Raw genomic sequence first — 13,451 nt, forward strand, 5'->3', positions numbered from 1 at the left:
ACAGCACAATTACAGTACAGTTCAATACAGAAGGTACATGAGGGCCCTGCTCGTAGAGCTTACATTCTAAAGGGAGGGGGTGGTGATACAAAAGGTAATAGCTGTGGGGAATGATTTGATGGGGGTGGCTCATGGACAGTTGTTAGGTGGGTGGGGGATGGGCTTCCATGAATAAATGAGTTTTCAGGGATCTCCTTAAAGGTGGACAGGGTAATGGCTGATCGGACATACCGGGGAAGGGAGTTCCAGAGGCTGGGAGAGGCTCTGGAGAAGTCCTGAAGGCGGGCATGGGAGGAGGTAACAAGGGAGCTAGAGAGCAGGAGTTCCTGGGAGGAGCGGAGGGGACGATTTGGACAATATCTGCAGATGTGGTTGGTGATGTACATGGGGCGATATTGTGAATGGCCTTGAATGTTGTGGTTAGCATTTTGAACTTTCTAGATTCCCCATGCATTTCTAGAGAGAATTCATTAGGTTGTTTAGACACCATTTATTTCATTAAGTGAATTTTGTAAGGTGAAGTAAGTTTGGAGAGGAGAGAATTAAGTTGACCCAGGACAGTAGTGCTCAATATTCAAGCCTCAGCCTTCCTCTTCCTGGGCTTCCAGTCAGCTGCATACCCCCTACCCTCCCAGTGCCTTCCAGTTCCCATAATGCCCCCAATCTTCAATAGTGGCCTGCAGTACCTCTCAACCTCCCACAGTGCCCCCAGGCTCCCTAAGTGCCCCACAACCTCCCAGAGGGCCCTTCAAACTCCCACAGTGCCACCCAGCCCCTTTCAGAAACCCCATCTCCCACAGTTGCCTCAGCCCACACTAGGAGCCACCAAAGTCTGCTGAAGAGTGCACTAACCCCCGCCAGTACCCTCATCCCCCCAGTGTTACCCAGCCCCATCCAGATCCCTTTAGCATTTCAACATATCTATACTTTTATTGTGTTTATTTTATTTTGTTTTACTGTTGGCACATAAAAGGTTTTGGAAGAATTTACTGGGCCCAAGTTTCAATAAAGTTGAGACCCATTGGTCTAAGGTGAGCATGGGAAAGTTTGGGGTGCCCTACCATTTATTAAACAAGAACCAGTTGAATTATAGATAATGTAAAGCTGGACTAAGAACCAGGAGCAGTAAATGGCATTTAGAAAACAGAAAAAAAAAATCTCACCTGCAGCACAAACACTGGCAAGTCAACCAGCGCCTCTGCGACACTTCCCCGATACTCGTTCAAAGAAAAGACTGGGGCCTCATCATTTTTGTTCAACACACTGATGGTCACAGTGGCATAATCCTCCCATTTCCCATCAGATGCCAACAGGGTGAGCACATAGACCTTCACCTCCTCATAATCCAGGGGATGCACAATTAAAATGGCGCCTGTCTCTGGGTTGACATCCAGCACTCCGCCTATGTTACCTGATGTGATTTGATATCGGATATTTGCATTCATACCTGAAAAAAAAAAAATGATATTCTTTACCACATTCAAATTAGTTATTTCAAGTAAAGTAAGGGATCATTGAGAATTTGCGTCTGCTGTGCTTAGACAAATACAAGATGGATTCTGATTGACTCCTATGGATTACTGCAGTTTTTAAAATTAGAAGTGTTTTATTGCATAATATGAGGAGTAAATTCCCGCAGCAACCCGATTCTTCCAGAGAGATGCATTTATTGAAACTTCAGACACAATAAAGTCCAGAAGATACTTGCAACAGATGACAAAATCCAACAGAGTAAATATGACAACGAACAGTAGCCTTCAGAATCTCATTTGTCCTAGACTATATTTAGACTGGTGGCCCTCTACTTCATGGAGAATGCCAAGACTGACTGCCAGCTTGAATCGTCCCAACTGAAATACTAGTACACTAGAAGGAATTTTTGCTAGGTCAAACCAAAATACTCTTTGATCTTATTGTGACCCCCTCAAGTCTAATTACCATCAATAAATACTTCTTCAATGGTCATTTATCATCCTTAAGTATGTAAACAGTGTACCCTTTGAAAAGTTCAATTAGGTTAACACACTTAGGTAGACTTGCATAAGATCAACATATCAAAGGGTCATCAGCCTGTAAAAAGGAAATATGTCCCCGGATTTCATTTTCAAAATCTGGTCACCTTATATTAAAGTCAACAGGTTAGCATAACAGACCATGTGACTATTATTTTCAGATGGTGGATACCAAAGGCAATGTTTTCTCCCTTCATAACACACCTAAATTTAATGCTAAATTGGTAGTTGCCAAGCTGTCCTACTGACCACCCTTCTTCAATGCCTTGAGTTATTGACCCCAAATGACCAAGCTATAAAGACTTTATAGGAGCTTTCCTGGTCTTCCATGTGGCTCAGATGGTATGAAAGCCCATGGGTAGGAATAACAGACCATGCAACTATAATTTTCAGATGGTGGATACCAAAGACAATATAATGTCTGAAGGTTTTCTCCATTCATAGCACACCATTCAATTGTCCCACTGACCATCCTTCTTGAAAACCTTGGCCCGGATTCACAAAGCACTTGTGCCGACGTATCTCCAGATACACAGCGTAAGTGCAAATATGCGCCGTCGTATCTGTGCGCCGTACCCACAAACTAAGATACGCCTAAAAACAGGCTTAATCCCGCCGACGTAACTTGCCTAAGCTGGTGTAGGGTGGGCGCACATTTACGCTGGCCGCATGGTGGCGCTGCCATTGATCAGCCATTCAAATATGCAAATGAGGAAAATATGGCGATTCACGAACCTGCGCCAGCTCGACGCAGGCTACGAGAGGTGCGCATAAGTTGTACGTCCGGCGTAAAGTTAAGCCCCATAAAGGAGGTGTAACTCAGCAGCAGACATGTAAAGGTCTGCATCAGGGAACAGAAGCCAGCGTTTTTTACGTAGTTTACGTCGGACGTGTGTCTGGATGGGCGTAGATTACGTTCATGGCGTAGGCAGTGGTCCGACATATCTAAGGTAGTTCCGACGTGGTTATGAGCATGCGCACGGGATGTGTCCACGACAGGATGCATGCGCAGTTCGTTCAACGTACTTGTCTGGCTCTCAAACCATCATTTGCATGGGGTCGCGCCTTATTTGCATGGCTTTGCATGAGGCAAGCCCACTTCCACCTACGCCGGTGACTTGTGCTCAATGTTCCCCTATGGGGGAAGTTCCTCCACTCACTGCGCAGGCGCAAACTTCCCGACGGAAATCCCCAAACCTCGCCCGGCATCCAGGCTCATTCTTTAACATCCCCGTGGATTGGAGGATGTTAAAAAAAGAGCCAGGAGGCCGAGCGAGCGAAGCGAGCCGTCCAAGCGCAGCGAGGACGTGAGGCCGACTGGCCACTTTCCTCTAAGTCCACGTCGCCCTGGATGCCGGCCGCCGTTCGGGGATTTCCGTCAGCAAGTTTGCACCTGCGCAGTGCTTGACGGAACTTTCCCGATGGCTGGAACCATCTCTGCGCCTCAGTTCGCGCATGCGCTGGAACTTCCGTGATACCTGGAACCAGCACGGCAGATCACCGGCCCGCGCCTTCGAAATCTACGCCACGCCGACGCAGCTTTGGGAGCACTGGCTTCCTGAATTTCATGCTTGCCTCTCTGCGCTGCGTCGGCGTAGCGTACATTGAGATGCGCTACGGCGGGGTAATGTGCGCCCGTTCTCTGTGAATCCGAGCCCTTGAGTTATTGACCCAAAACTAGCAAGCAATGAAGATTTTCCACAGGTTCTCCTGATCTCTCCCAATCTTCCACGTGGCTAGATGGTATTAAAGTAGGGTGACCAGACATCCCCGGTTTCCGGGGACAGTCCCCGGATTGAGGACTTTAGATGGTAAAGTCAACAGGTTAGCATAACAGACCAGGGAACTATAATTTTCAGATGGTGGACACCAAAGGCATAATAATGACCGAAGGTCTTCTCCCTTGATGGCCCACCTAAATTCAACACCAAAATACCTCCCACTTTGCCCATTTTTCAACCTCCACCTTCCAACGTCACGGTACCTTCATCCGGATCACTGGCGCTCACAGTCGCCACCACGGTGCCCACATCCTGGTCCTCATCCACGCTCACATAGTAGGTGCTCTGCGCAAAGGTCGGCAGGTTATCGTTGACATCGCTGATAAAAATGCGCACGTAGGCCGTATCTGCGAAGACAACAGGCAAAGGGAAATTAAGGAAAGAAAAAAAACAAGAAAAAAAAAAAACTCAGAGTGAGCCAATTCTGTCGGCTGCAATTTCTCTGCCTGTCGGGCAGAGCGTTAAATGAAAACTAATATGTAGACGATACGGGAACAGGCCCCCGGGGGGCAGAGAACAATTTACACAGCCGCATTATCCTGAACGCGCTTGAAGAGGGAGACGGACGTCAAAAGCGATTCTTCTCAATAGATAACACACAGATAATTGATTTCTGATGTCACAAGCTTTTTATTTTTCGGCCTATCGCCCCAATAAGGCCGTTTAGTCCGGGGGTAATTTACACAGCTTCAGAGCTCAGCAATTTCAAAGGAGAATAAAACGCAGAAAAACTCCATTATATATTCACAGCATCTATCTGCGTAGCCCGCAGCCCGGCACAAATACATTCACTTTCCCCATCTATGTATCTTATTAATGTAAGTTATTCCAATACATTTTCCACCTACCCTAGTTATGTCATTTTAATGGTGATGGTCCCATTATTCCAGAATTCTTTCCATAGACAAAATTTCAATCAGGAACATTTTATTAACCCTTTGAAGGGGGAACTTCTACAACCCAAGGGATAAAGAGAAAGTACAGATTCATCCCAACTGCATTATAATTAGCGGTATGTCTTATAGTAATAATATGACCCCCGGGGCTTTTTATCGTTTTCATTTCCGAATTTCAACTAGAAAAAAAAAAACACGCAAATGAAGCCACTTATGGCTTAAAGATAAACTCCAGGCAGATATAAAAGACATAAAAAAGACACAAATGAAGTCAGCTCTGTATTCATTAACATGTCATTAAATGCATTTGTTTACAAGCAAGCATTGTAACTACCTGAATTTAAACTTGTAGTCTTTGTACAGCCGAGTTCAGGCTGAGAGTGGGAGAAGCAGCACAAGCAGCCAATCAGTTAATGTGCTGATAAGTAGCATGCTGATAGGAGGAGCAGTGGCGGCTGGTGCTAAACTTTTTAGGAGGGGTGGCAAACAAAATCCCCCCAGGTCCGCACTCATTCCTTCACGGTCCCCCCCGCACTAAGCCCTCCACGGCCCCCCTCCAGCACTAAGCCCTCCATGGTCCCTCCCCGCACTAAGCCCTCCATGGTCCCTCCCCGCACTAAGCCCTCCACGGTCCCCCCCCGCACTAAGCCCTCCACGGTCCCCCCCCGCACTAAGCCCTCCACGGCCCCCCCCGCACTAAGCCCTCCACGGTCCCCCCCCCCCCGCACTAAGCCCTCCACGGTCCCCCCCCACACTAAGCCCTCCACGGTCCCTCCCGCACTAAGCCCTCCACGGTCCCCCCCGCACTCAGCCCTCCACGCCCCCCCCCTGCACTCACCCCTCCACGATCTCCTCCCTGCACTCAGCCCTTCATGGTGCCCCCCGCACTCAGCCCTCTACGGTCCCCCCCCTGCACTCAGCCCTCCACGGTCCCCTCCACACTCACTTTTCCACGGTCCCCCCGCCCTCCACAGTCCCTCCACGCACTAAGCCCTCCATGGTGCCTCCCCGCACTCAGCCCTCCACGCCCCCCCCTGCACTCACCCCTCCACGATCTCCTCCCTGCACTCAGCCCTTCATGGTGCCCCCCGCACTCAGCCCTCTACGGTCCCCCCCCTGCACTCAGCCCTCCACGGTCCCCTCCACACTCACTTTTCCACGGTCCCCCCGCCCTCCACAGTCCCTCCACGCACTAAGCCCTCCATGGTGCCTCCCCGCACTCAGCCCTCCACGCCCCCCCCCTGCACTCACCCCTCCACGATCTCCTCCCTGCACTCAGCCCTTCATGGTGCCCCCCGCACTCAGCCCTCTATGGCCCCCCCCCCTGCACTCAGCCCTCCACGGTCCCCTCCACACTCACTTTTCCACGGTCCCCCCGCCCTCCACAGTCCCTCCACACACTAAGCCCTCCATGGTGCCTCCCCGCACTAAGCCCTCCACGGCCCCCCCCCCCACCCTGCACTCACCCCTCCACGATCTCCTCCCCGCACTCAGCCCTCCACGCCCCCCCCCCCGCACTCAGCCCTCCAATGTCCCCCCCGCACTTAGCCCTCCACAGTCCCCCCCCCCGCACTCAGCCCTCCACAGTCGCCCCCCTGCACTCAGCCCTCCACAGTCCCCCCCCCGCACTCAGCCCTCCACGGTCCCCCCCCGCACTCAGCCCTCCACGGTCCCCCCCCCCCCACATTCAGCCCTCCACGGTCCCCCCCGCACGAACCCCTCCACACTCACTTCTCCACAGTCCCCCCCCCCCGCACGAACCCCTCCACGGTCCCCCCCGCACTCACTTCTCCACGGCTTCCTCAGATTCTCTTCCCGGCCAACATTATCCGCCTCCTGTTCCAATTGGTCGGAAGGAGAAGCCAGAAGACAATAGCGAATATTGATTCGCTAGTGTCACAAGTGGGTGGGTTCGGGGCGCAGTACTCTGTGCCCTGAGCCAAACCTTTTTTCAAGCCAATTAGAGCCTCAGGCTCTAATCATATGGCTTGAATAAAAAAAACTCATAGAAACCTATGAGTCCGGTATCCCGCATGCAAACTAGGGAGACTGGCCATTTCTGAGGAGGAGAGAGGTCCGCAATCATCCTTACACGGCCCCCCCCCCCGCACTCACTTCTCCACGGTCCTCCGCACTCAGTCCTTCTGTGGCTTCCTCAGATTCTCCTCCCGGCCAACATTATCCGCCTCCTGTCCCGATTGGCTGGGAGGAGAAGCCAGAAGACAATAGCGAATATTGATTCGCTAGTGTCACAAGTGGGTGGGTTCGGGGCGCAGTGCCAAACCTTTTTCAAGCCAATTAGAGCCTCAGGCTCTATGCGTTTCATGAGTAATTTATGAGTAATTTTCAGCTAGGCGACTCAGCTCTACATAGACATGTATGCCTTCTCACATGAGTTGCTCACTGTCCTCGTTCAAGTCATCCTCCTCATGAGGATTTTTTGCAAAACTAAAAAATAAGCCAACACATATAATATTTTAGACTGAATTGTAGATATTTGTGTACCAGTATTGGGCTGCCCGTGTTTTCCTGGTCGAGAAGATTCTGAGCCATCGGATGATTTGACCTCCAGTAAGTACGATGTCTTTGTCTCTCGGTCGAAGACTGCTGCGGTGTAGATGCTCCCGGTCTGGGGGTCTATGTGGAACAGAGCATGGTCCCCACTACGATCTTCCAATATGGAATACATAATCTAGGAGGACAAGACATGGAGGTCAGGAACTGTCCGGAAACATTCCTACTGTTTGAGACCTCATCCTTATATTTCAGCCATTCTCAACCTGGGTTCCTCCAAAGGTTACTAGGGGTTCCTTGAGCTTTGGCTAATTGACCTCCCATCTGATGGTTCCAGTATATTTCTGGGTACAACACCACTCAAGTGGCATGACACCAAGATTCCTTCCAAATATCTGTAAGTGTGGCATTCTCATGACCACTGTAAGAACTCGTTCACGGTTGCATAGCTCTTTGAAAAACTGATTTGACATTAAATGTCAGGGTGGTTGAGGGAGTCTGGCTACGAGGTCGGCAGGGCTCCCCATCCAACAACTTACCAAGCAAGGAGATAGCTGCTTGATAACTAGTGCTTGTGTCAGGCAAGTTGAAGTAAAAATTGCAACACCATACTACAATATTGTACCCTATATAACTATTGCATATATGTATTAATTCGGAAATCCCTATAATTAGCTAGTCTACCATGAGCGTATGTTAGGCATAATGATATAATGTTAGCAATGAAGACTTTGCTTAGTAAACAATGTTACATTTATTTCCCAAGAAAATAGGAATATCACACACTAAACAGAAGATATCTACAACATATAACAATCATCAAAACAATACATATACTTAAAGGGGTTGTAAAGTTTTGTTTTTTATTTTCTAAATAGGCTCCTTTAAGCCTGTGCATTGTTGGTTCACTTACCTTTTCCTTCCATTTCCCTTCTAAATGTTTTTTTTTCTTTGTCTGAATTTCTCACTTCCTGTTTCTCCTCAGTAAGCTTGCCCCCACCATCTGGCTGGGGGTTAGTCAGCCAGAACAGCTTACTGAGGAGGAACAGGAAGTGAGAAAACAAAGAAAAAAAACATTTAGAAGGGAAATCGAAGGAAAAAGGTAAGTGAACCAACAATGCACTAGCTTAAACGAACCTATTTAGAAAATAAAAAAACAAACCTTTACAGCCCCTTTAACACGTCCTCTAGGTAGAATCCTTGATGGCGGAGCTCAGATGTTAAAAGAGAGCTCTCTGATTCAAACAGTCCTATTTAAAGAACCTCAGTCGTAACTCATTCAAACCCCCCCCCCCATTGCCAGCCCATTTGCCCTTGGACCAATCATAGTGTTCACAGGACAATCCTCCTTAATAGATTATATTACTGACTGTCCTGCCATACTTGGCCTCCGGAGGCAGTATTGCCCATATCATCTACAATAGCTTGCTGGCCTTTGATCATTGCCATTACTTATGTTGGCAATTACATCTCCCTTTGAAGCTTGTCTGCGGAGGGGCTAATCAAGGGATCTCGTAGACAGATTGGAGCTGGAGCTGCTAGTATCATGTAAATATAGAGTTTTAACTGACTGCACTCCAACCTGGGGGGGCATACTGAACTGCAGGAAACTGCAAGCCTCAGCCTGGCTGACCATTGGGAACGAAGACAGGTATGTATAAAATCCAAAAATTATATTAATTCATGTTGTCTTCCAACACAAGTGTTTGGAGGCAAGGCAAGCGCTGGTTATTAAGCAACTGAATCCTTCCCCCCTCCCGCCGCCCCCCTAGGGTGCTTCTACCGACTCACTGCTGCAATCGGTGAGTCGGAGAACAGATCCGCCGGCACCGGATGCCTACCATAGAGATTTCTGGTGGACCAGATGGTCGCCAGAGTCTCTATGATCGTTCGGAGGCCGGGCGCGATGTTATGACATCACTCCCGGCCTCTGCATTCAAAAAAACGGCACCGCTTTGTTTGTGAAGCGGTGATCGTTTTTGTTTTTATTTCAGGCTTCCCAGCCTAGAAGTGAGACGTGGGGTCTTATTGACCCCATATCTCACTGTAAAGAGGACCTGTCATGCTTATTCTTATTATAAGGGATGTTTACATTCCTTGTAATAGGAATAAAAGTGATCACATTTTTTTTAAGTGTCAAAGTGAAAAGTTTAAAGTAAAATTTACTTTTTTTTAAAGTGCCCTTGTCCCCGAAGCATACATAAGTCCCGCCCACATATGAAAACGGTGTTCAAACCACACATGTGAGGTATTGCCGCGAACGTTAGAGCGAGAGCAATAATTCTAGCCCTAGACCTTTTTTAAGTACCGCAGTTTGGCGCCATTCCACAAGCGTGTGCAATTTTGAAGGGTGACATGTTAGGTATCTTTTTACTTGGCGTAATTTCATCTTTCACATTATGTAAAAAAACTTGGGCTAACTTTAATGTTTTGTTATTTTTTTAATTCATGTAACCATTTTTTCCCCCCAAAAAAAGGCATTTGAAAAAATACCGTGCAAGATAAAAAGTTGCAATGACCGCCATTTTATTCCCTAGGGCAGTGATGGAGAACCTTGGCACCCCAGATGTTTTGGAACTACATTTCCCATGATGCTCAACTACACTACAGAATGCCTGAGCATCATGGGAAATGAAGTTCCAAAACATCTGGGGTGCCAAGGTTCGCCATCACTGGCCTAGGGTGTCTGCTTAAAAAAACATATATAATGTTTGGGGGTTCAGAGTCATTTTCTAGCAAAGAAAATATGATTTTTGCATGTAGGAGAGGAGTGCCAGGATAGGCCCGGTAAGGAAGTGGTTAACCGCTTAACAACCGCCGCATGTACATATACGTCCACAGAATGGCACGTACAGGCATATGGGCGTACATGTACGTCCCTGCCTTTCCGCAGGTCGGGGTCCGATCGGGACCCCCCCCCCCCCCCCCCGCTACATGCGGCGGTCGGAAATCGTCGGGGAGCGACCAGGGACGAGGGCGGGGCTATTCGTTTCTAGCCACCCCCTCGCGATCGCTCCCCGGAGCTGAAGAACGGGGAGAACCGTATGTAAACACGGCTTCCCCGTGCTTCACTGTGGCGGCTGCATCGATCGTGTCATCCCTTTTATAGGGAGACTCGATCGATGACGTCAGACCTACAGCCACACCCCCCTACAGTTGTAAACACACACTAGGTGAAGCATAACTCCTTCAGCGCCCCCTGTGGTTAACTCCCAAACTACAACTGTCATTTTCACAATAAACAATGCAATTTAAATGTATTTTTCGCTGTGAAAATGACAACGGTCCCAAAAATGTGTCAAAATTGTCCGAAGTGTCCGCCATAATGTCGCAGTCAAGAAAGAAATAGCTGATCGCCGCCATTAGTAGTAAAAAAAAATAAAAAAAAATAAAAATGCAATAAAACTATCCCCTATTTTGTAAACGCTATAAATTTTGCGCAAACCAATCGATAAACGCTTATTGCGATTTTTTTTTAACCAAAAATAGGTAGAAGAATACGTATCGGCCTAAACTGAGGAAAAAAATAATTTTATATATGTTTTTGGGGGATATTTATTATAGCAAAAGGTAAAAAATATTACATTTTTTTCAAAATTGTCGCTCTATTTTTGTTTATAGCGCAAAAAATAAAAACCGCAGAGGTGATCAAATACCACCAAAAGAAAGCTCTATTTGTGGGGAAAAAAAGGACGCAAATTTTGTTTCAGAGCCACGTCGCACAACCGCGAGAATTGTCAGTTAAAGCAAAGCAGTGCCGAATCGCAAAAACTGGCCTGGGCATTTAGCTGCCTAAAGGTCCGGGGCTTAAGTGGTTAATGCATGCAATTATGTAAATAGACCCTGAAACGACCAATATTTGTATTGACAGTTTCCCCTTTTTTTTATTTATTTATAAATCTTGTGGCTGTTTACTATCAATGTTTCCTCTATTTTTTCCCCCGTATTCTATCACCAAGTGGAAGAAGCGTCCTGATAGAATATTATTGAATTGGTGGCGGTGTCACGCATTGCACTAGTCGCTGGCAGACGGAGCGGCGGGGAACTAACACTTTGTGAATTGGGGAATCTTGCCGTTTGCGCTCTCATTTTTACCCTTTTGGTATGGAAGGGAAAGATGAAAGTGACAGTTTGTTTTGGGAAGACTGGCATGGTCGTCCCCCCCTGCAAGGATGGCAAGGATCAGCGGGAGAGAATTAATTCAACGAGACATGCACAGAGACATCAAAGCAAAGGAAGAAGGAAGAAAATGTATTTTTTCATCCATAAAGAAATGTTTAGATTCATGTTGCTTTTTTTTTTCTTTTTGTAATAATACACATATGATAATAACCCAGCAGAGATAAGTATAGAAGGACGGTGTTTGAAAACCTGTTGGAACCTGTTTATGTGTACGTATAATGGAAATCTACGGGTAGAGAGGTATTAATTTGTTTAAATAGTGACTGACCAGGATGCTACGAGATGTGTGTTAGGTGAATGGTGACACGTTGATGTTTTGTGTTGCCTTTAGAAAAGGCAGCATAAAACCTTATTTTCTTTCGAATAATAGACTCTGCCAGTCTTTGTCAACCTTTTTACACCAGAGGAACCATTGAAATAATTTTTTAGGTCTCACGGAACCCCCGATAAAATCAATTAAATGGAGGACAATGGGAAATGTGCTCCTTACATTGGTGATCAGTGGGAAGAATGTCCCTTACATTGGTGATCAGTGAGAAGAATGTTCCTTACATTGGTGATCAGTGAGAAGAATGTCATTACATTGGTGATCAGTGGGAAGAATGTCCCTTACATTGGTGATCAGTGGGAAGAATGTCCCTTACATTGGTGATCAGTGGGAAGAATGTTCCTTACATTGGTGATCAGTGGGAAGAATGTCCCTTACATTGGTGATCAGTGAGAAGAATGTCCCTTACATTGGTGATCAGTGGGAAGAATGTCCCTTACATTGGTGATCAGTGAGAAGAATGTCCCTTACATTGGTGATCAGTGAGAAGAATGTCCCTTACATTGGTGATCAGTGAGAAGAATGCTCCTTACATTGGTGATCAGTGAGAAGAATGTCCCTTACATTGGTGATCAGTGGGAAGAATGTTCCTTACATTGGTGATCAGTGGGAAGAATGTCCCTTACATTGGTGATCAGTGGGAAGAATGTCCCTTACATTGGTGATCAGTGAAAAGAATGTTCCTTACATTGGTGATCGGTGAGAAGAATGTCCCTTACATTGGTGATCGGTGAGAAGAATGTCCCTTACATTGGTGATCAATGGGAAGAATGTTCCTTACTTTGGTGATCAATGGGAAGAATGTTCCTTACATTGGTGATCAGTGGGAAGAATGTCCCTTACATTGGTGATCAGTGAGAAGAATGCCCCTTACATTGGTGATCAGTGAGAAGAATGTCCCTTACATTGGTGATCAGTGAGAAGAATGTCCCTTACATTGGTGATCAGTGAGAAGAATGTCCCTTACATTGGTGATCAGTGGGAAGAATGTTCCTTACATTGGTGATCAGTGAGATGAATGTCCCTTACATTGGTGATCAGTGAGAAGAATGTTCCTTACATTGGTGATCAGTGAGAAGAATGTTCCTTACATTGGTGATCAGTGGGAAGAATGTTCCTTACATTGGTGATCAGTGAGATGAATGTCCCTTACATTGGTGATCAGAGGGAAGAATGTTCCTTACATTGGTCATCAGTGGGAAGAATGTCCCTTACATTGGTGATCAGTGAGAACAATGTCCCTTACATTGGTGATCAATGGGAAGAATGTTCCTTACATTGGTGATCAATGGGAAGAATGCCCCTCTTCTAATCATGATCAGAGGGAAGAATGCCCCTCTTCTATTGGTGGTCAGAGAGAATACTCCCCATACATTTGTGGTCAGTGGGAAGAATGCCCCTCTTCCATTAGAGGTCAGTAGATAAAATGGTTTCTACATTGGTGGTCAGTGAGAAAAACACTTCGCCCTCCCCTAAATTCAATTAATTGGGAGACAGTGGGAAAAACGCCTCTTAGATTGGTGGTGAGTGGGAAGAATGCCCCCCCCTACTATAGGTGGTTAGTAAAATGCCCCCCACTTAAATTGGTGGTCAGTGGGAAGAATGCTCCTTACATTGGTGGTCATCTAGAAAAATTACCCTCTTCTTTTGGTGGACAGAGTGAAGAATGCCCCTCTTCTATTAGTGGTCAGAGAGAATGCTCCCCATACATTAGTGGTCAGTGGGAAGAATGCCCCTC

General features: G+C 46.9%; 1 protein-coding gene across 1 annotated transcript in view; it reads right to left on the minus strand.

Moving 5' to 3' along the window:
- Positions 1–13,451, minus strand: part of LOC120917906 (neural-cadherin-like) — a 94,824-nt gene that overhangs the window by 14,346 nt on the left and 67,027 nt on the right. Inside the window, exons 15-17 of the mRNA XM_040329502.1 lie at positions 7,195–7,381; positions 3,997–4,140; positions 1,164–1,447 (exon numbers count right to left, since the gene is read on the minus strand). Of these exons, the coding sequence (XP_040185436.1) occupies positions 1,164–1,447; positions 3,997–4,140; positions 7,195–7,381 (615 nt within the window). The remainder of the gene's footprint in view (positions 1–1,163; positions 1,448–3,996; positions 4,141–7,194; positions 7,382–13,451) is intronic.

The sequence above is a fragment of the Rana temporaria genome, chromosome 11 (assembly GCF_905171775.1).
Source record: "Rana temporaria chromosome 11, aRanTem1.1, whole genome shotgun sequence".
Classification (NCBI taxonomy): Eukaryota; Metazoa; Chordata; class Amphibia; order Anura; family Ranidae; genus Rana; species Rana temporaria.